The sequence below is a fragment of the Alosa alosa genome, chromosome 3 (assembly GCF_017589495.1).
Source record: "Alosa alosa isolate M-15738 ecotype Scorff River chromosome 3, AALO_Geno_1.1, whole genome shotgun sequence".
In the NCBI taxonomy this organism is placed as follows: Eukaryota; Metazoa; Chordata; class Actinopteri; order Clupeiformes; family Clupeidae; genus Alosa; species Alosa alosa.
This window is the reverse complement of record NC_063191.1, coordinates 12,448,553-12,454,216: the sequence shown is the minus strand read 5'-3', so window position 1 is coordinate 12,454,216 and position 5,664 is coordinate 12,448,553. Positions and strand designations below refer to the sequence as shown.

The 5,664-nt window shown below is 38.2% G+C and overlaps 1 protein-coding gene across 1 annotated transcript; it reads right to left on the bottom strand.

Annotated features, from left to right (window-relative positions):
- Positions 1-786: 786 nt before the first annotated feature.
- Positions 787-3,988, bottom strand: rpl8 (ribosomal protein L8). Its single transcript, XM_048238808.1, has 6 exons — positions 3,932-3,988; positions 3,114-3,257; positions 2,721-2,862; positions 1,926-2,144; positions 1,562-1,677; positions 787-980 (listed from the first exon to the last, which is right to left on the bottom strand). The coding sequence occupies exons 2-6, from the start codon at positions 3,249-3,251 to the stop codon at positions 822-824; spliced, it is 774 nt and encodes a 257-aa protein (XP_048094765.1). The 5' UTR covers positions 3,252-3,257; positions 3,932-3,988; the 3' UTR covers positions 787-821.
- Between the last annotated feature and the right edge of the window lie 1,676 nt (positions 3,989-5,664).

Genomic DNA, 5,664 nt, shown 5'->3' with positions numbered 1-5,664 from the left:
ACCATAACTGCTTTGGCAAATAAGTACAAACTGGACCCAAGTGTACAAAAGCATGCCCAAGTACAAAACACTGAACAAAATCACTCACAAGGTTAAAATATCAGGCAAAGTTCAAAAGGTATTCTTAAGGAATATGAACCCTAGTGGCCCTTGCCCAATTTTTTTGGTTCAGTTCAGATTAAATAAGATTTTAACCCAAATCTCCATTTTTGTTATTTCTTTTCCTGAGTTCATGCTTTGAAACAGATATTTTAAGAATTTGTTTTGAACATCTATTTTTAAGTTAGTATAGTAGTGACAGTTGGACCTCAATTTCTACCTCAGGTCTGATTGCAACTAACAATCGTCAGTGTATTAACCTGTTAATTTTGCACTGCAGTCAGTCAGTTGTCCAAAGCATGTTCCCAAACGCGTTGCTGTGTCCACATCAGACATTTAGTTAATCATGGAGTAAGTAAAACTGAAAATCTAAATATATCAAGTTTAAGAAGCTGCTTTTAACACATTTACTGAGAAGGAAAAAAAAGGCACAAACCAATTACAATATTTGTTTGTTAACTTATGGTTGGCAACTAATCAGTCATAATATCTACCAATCAATAGTTTTCCAATACATATAACCCAACAAGTACTGGTGCCCCTGGACACCCATTTACACAAATATCACTCAGTTTAACACTGGGCAGGTGTATGAGCAGTTTTAAAAAATGACTCAATATTACAAAAGACATCCAATGACCCTCACCACCTTTCAGAATCCCAAGAAACACTCTGAACAGCTGAAAATTTCCTGGGACATATTTTTATTAAGAAGACACAAATTAGTTCTCTTTGTCCTGCACAGTCTTTGTTCCACGCAGTCTGCCAGTACGACGGGCAGCGATGAGACCGACCTTGCGTCCAGCGGGTGCGTCCCTCCTGATGGTGGAGGGTTTGCCAATATGCTGATGGTTACCACCACCGAAGGGATGCTCAACAGGCTGCAGAGAGAGAGGTTGCCAGGTTAGTACAGGTCCCATTCAAAAATACTTCATCGGGCAAGTACAATCAGGAAAGCAGTTTGCATACGGTTCCACTCAGTTCAATCTCCTCAATGCACTAAAAATAACTTGATTTTTCAGAACAAAACAATATCTAACAAAACAGGAGGATGGTCTCCGTACAATTTGTCATTACAAGCAAAGAACACCAAAGAATTTTCAAATCTGATGTTTGACAGGTTAATCGGGATCCAGCCAAGGAGCTAAACATAATTAACAGCTACTGAGGTAATGACACTTCATGCTCAGATAATCATATGGTTAGTAAGCTGGTTGTACATTACTAAATTCAACATGCATGCAATCCAAAGCATTTCAATCCTTCACTCAAAGAATTATCTCCGTAGAACTTCCAAGCTGGTAACCAATGTGCTACATGTGTGACTTAACCCAGCTGATATATGTTGGTTGAACAGCTCAGAAAATAAAAACATGTTCATCTTCTGGGGGGAAAAAATTCTGTAAAAACTGAATGAGGTATCCTCGCTAAGAACACAAATTAAATGGATGCTGTGACTTACGTTCATGGCCACACCACGGACACGAGGCCAGCAGTTTCTCTTGGCCTTGTATTTGTGGTAAGCGCGACCGGCCTTCAGGATGGGCTTGTCAATACGACCACCACCAGCAACAACACCTTCAGAGAACACACACACAATGATTAACAGAGAGAATTATTCCTGTTTATTAAAGTAGCGCAGATATAGATGACTGGTATAATTAGGTGACTCTTTACATTGTGCCCAACACCCATTCTAAAGTTATTGCAAATTACAGCATCTTGGGGCTTATTGCTTAACTATTACATAGGACAATCATACATTGTAAAATGTCTTCACATCAGGAATTCCAGCATGCTGCAGACCAAATAAACAGTGTGCTCACCAACAACAGCTCTGTTGGCAGAGCCAATGACCTTCTTGGATCCAGAGGGAAGCTTGACTCTGGTCTTCTTGGTCTCAGGGTTGTGGGAGATGACTGTGGCGTAGTTTCCAGATGCACGGGCCAGCTTGCCCCGGTCACCAGGCTTCTCCTCCAGGCAGCAGACGATGGTACCCTCAGGCATGCCTCCAACAGGCAGCACATTGCCAATGTTCAGCTGGGCTGATGGGTCAAACATAGTATTCAATAGGTCAGTCTCACTAGCCACACCTTCAGTGTGAAAGTGGACAAATGCCTAATAAGCACCTTTAAAGAAAGGCGTACAGTATGATAATTCCCTTTATGAATAATAAAAAAAAAATCCTTCTGAACACACTGCTTCACCGATTCCTCAGACTCTTCTCTGGCCTGCATACCGTGTAAAGGCTCTTCAATGAAACATGCCAGTATTCCAACTCCGTGTTCCCCTCAAATTATTAGCAAAAATCAAGCCTTCCACCTCACATCCAAATCAAGCCTTACACATCACGGTCAAGTTGATCTTTAGCATTGATTGATTGATTCAGTCAAACCGATATCTACCCAGTTACCCAGTACTGAAGTGGACATGAGTGGCCAGTTTCCCATAGCTGGATTAAGCCTGGTCCAACACGTCATCACTTTTCCATTTAAGTTGTGTTATGGTCTAGGACTAGGCTTACTCAGCCCTTTAACCAGCATTTCAGTTCATATGTCAGTACTGCATCCTGTAAACGAGAAAAGAAGGATCTCTAGTTGAATTCATGCTTTTGCCCTTACCCTTCTTGCCACAGTAGATGAACTGGCCTGTGTGGATTCCTTCAGCTGCGATAAACAGCTCAGTCCTCTTCTTGAACCTGTATGGATCACGGAATGTCACCTTGGCCAGGGGAGCGCCACGGCCAGGGTCATGAATGATGTCCTGCAGAGCGAAGAGAAAGCAGCCATGTCAAAACACAACGAACAGTTTACAATTGTAAGATGGATCAATCCAGGCACTCCAAATACTGTGACAGCGAGGAAGGGATACGTATCATTTTAAAGAGCCTTTATTGTAACTGGCTACTTCATACTAAAAAGCCAATATGTTTCAACCTAAAGCAGAGGTCTTCATCAGGGTTCAACAGTTTACCATATTTTAACACATGACCACCTCAGCACTCAGGAACCCACCTTCACGATTCCCTTGATGTAGCCATGGCGTTCAGCGAAGTCAATGTGCCGGAGTTTGGCTGGTCCTTTCCTGTGCTGGACATGGGCTTTGAAGACGGAGCCCGCACCTTTTCTCTGACCCCTAATCACACGTCCCATTTTGGCCTTTGAGAGGAAAACACAACTCTTACAATCAGACCCAGTGAAGACTGAACAGCTTAATCACGTAATCATGAATGAATACACAACCATTGCCACTCTATAGTATGCATTCACACCTGATCAGGAACCTGCGTATATTAATGACATGACCTGAGAGATGTAACGTTACGGAGTACCGCAAGACCGGTCAGATTATACTATGGAGTTGCATACAGCAATCACAAACACGACACAAGAACACATTTCTTGCCCGTCGGTGTATACACACAGCTAGCTGTCGATTAGCTAACTTTACTAGCTACACATAGCCTAGCCCGAGTTCTAATGATACAAAGAATAAGTCCCAGAACCATAAACGTACATAAAAGGTACTACTAGATGACTGTGTTTTTGACAATGCTGACTCTGCTAACAGCTTCTGTACATTTGGCAAGCTGTAAATGTGCCGCTAACTAAGCGTACAACGAAGACACGTCTGAATCATGTCTCTCGTTTGGAGCATTGGCCAAACATATGTCTTTTATATGTACAAATGGGTCATTCGCTGAAAAAAAATAAATGCCTACATACTTTAACGTTATTACAACACGTTAGACTGCTAATAAAGTTTGGATGGGCAATTTATAATGAAGATTTTAAGTAGATTGACTTGAGAAAAAGAAAAATCATTCTCCTACCTAAACTCCGTTGACGGAAAGAGGAAGTGTAAGAGGGGGTTACAGAATTTCTTCCGGAGAATTATAGGGTGGGCAAACGGAAGTTTTCAAACAAAAGTCCTTCTTGATGAAAACGGAATTTCTTTTTCTATCTTAAAATATGTTTTAAAAATATACGTTGTAATCTATTTATGAGTCTTACAATATTTTGTGAATAAAACCTGCTCTCTGAAGAATGTCGCCTATATCACTCTGAAAAGAAGTCAACTGAAATTTTGTTGAACTCTTTTTTAGCCTAGGCAAGGATAGGCCGACAAGATTCTTATAGTCAAGTTGACAGAAAGGTACCTGAAGCCCTAAAAGTGATAGCGGAATTTTCTGATGCTTCTGGACTGTCCCTAAATTTAAAGAAATTCGAAATCATGCCTATACACAGTTATAAGCTACACGAAAGTTATAATAATATACCAATTAAAAATGAGGTTAAATATTTAGGCATAAATATTACCAGAAATGTTACAGATAGGGAAAAACTTAACTTTAACACAGTTCTACAAAAAAATAAAAGAATTTTAAATAGTTGGTTACAGAGAAATATATCAATCTTTGGGAGAATTTTATTAACAAAAATGGAAGGAATATCTAGACTAATATACCCAGCTTATTCCATAGCTATTCCAGAGAAATCTACCAAGGCAATAAATCAGTGTCACTATAATTTTATTTGGAATAACAAAAATCATTTAATAAGAAAAGGAGATTTAGTGAAACCAGTTGAAGATGGTGGAATGAATGTAATTGATTTTGAAGTGATGAATGGTACTATTAAGTTGAGATGGCTACAAAATTTCTTAAAAAATGAACAGTGCATTTGGTTTAGTTTACCTGCTCATTTTTTTAATAAAGTAGGAGGGATACAGTTTTTTCTAACATGTGACTTTAACCCATTTAAATTACCATTTAAGCTATCTAATTTTCATAAACAAGTGTTACTATACTGGAAATTGATTTACAAGCATAACTTCACCCCACACACAGCTGTTGTATGGAACAATAGGTACATTTTACATAAGGGAAAATCTTTCTTTTATAAGGAGTGGATGGAGAAAGGGGTTTGGGCTATTGCCCACTTCATGGATAGAGAGGGAAATGTTTTATCTCACTCTGAGTCTAAATCTAAATTCAATTTGGAATGTTCCTTTAAGCTATACTCTGTAGTCATCAAAGCCATTCCTTTAGCAGTAAAAAAACATGTTCAGGGGTATGTTACAGTATTCGTCAGTAATTCCTGTTTATTCTCATCTAACAATTAACAATTATAATTTTATGGATATGAAATGATGAATGAATGTTTTCCTATTCCTGTTAAAAGAAGCATATTATCATCTGAATTTTCAGTGATTCAAACAAAAAAAATTAGAAGTAGATATTTATCCTTTCCCCTATTACCAAAAATGAAAGAAGTGCACTTCAAGACGATTAATGAGATCTATCCTTGTAACAATTTTTTTAAATTAAGATTCAAGTTAAATGATTTTAAAGAAGTATGTACTTTTTGTCAAAAGGAAGTTGAAACACAGGAACACTTGTTTTATACGTTTATGATTACATTGTATAACTGGATTTGTACAAAATATGTTTTACCAGATATTCAATATAACTCTGTTAGATTTGGTATCTTCTGGGAGGAGAAAAACTCTGAATTTTTATTTCATAATCTTATTATTTTTGCAAAGTTTTATGTACATAAATGC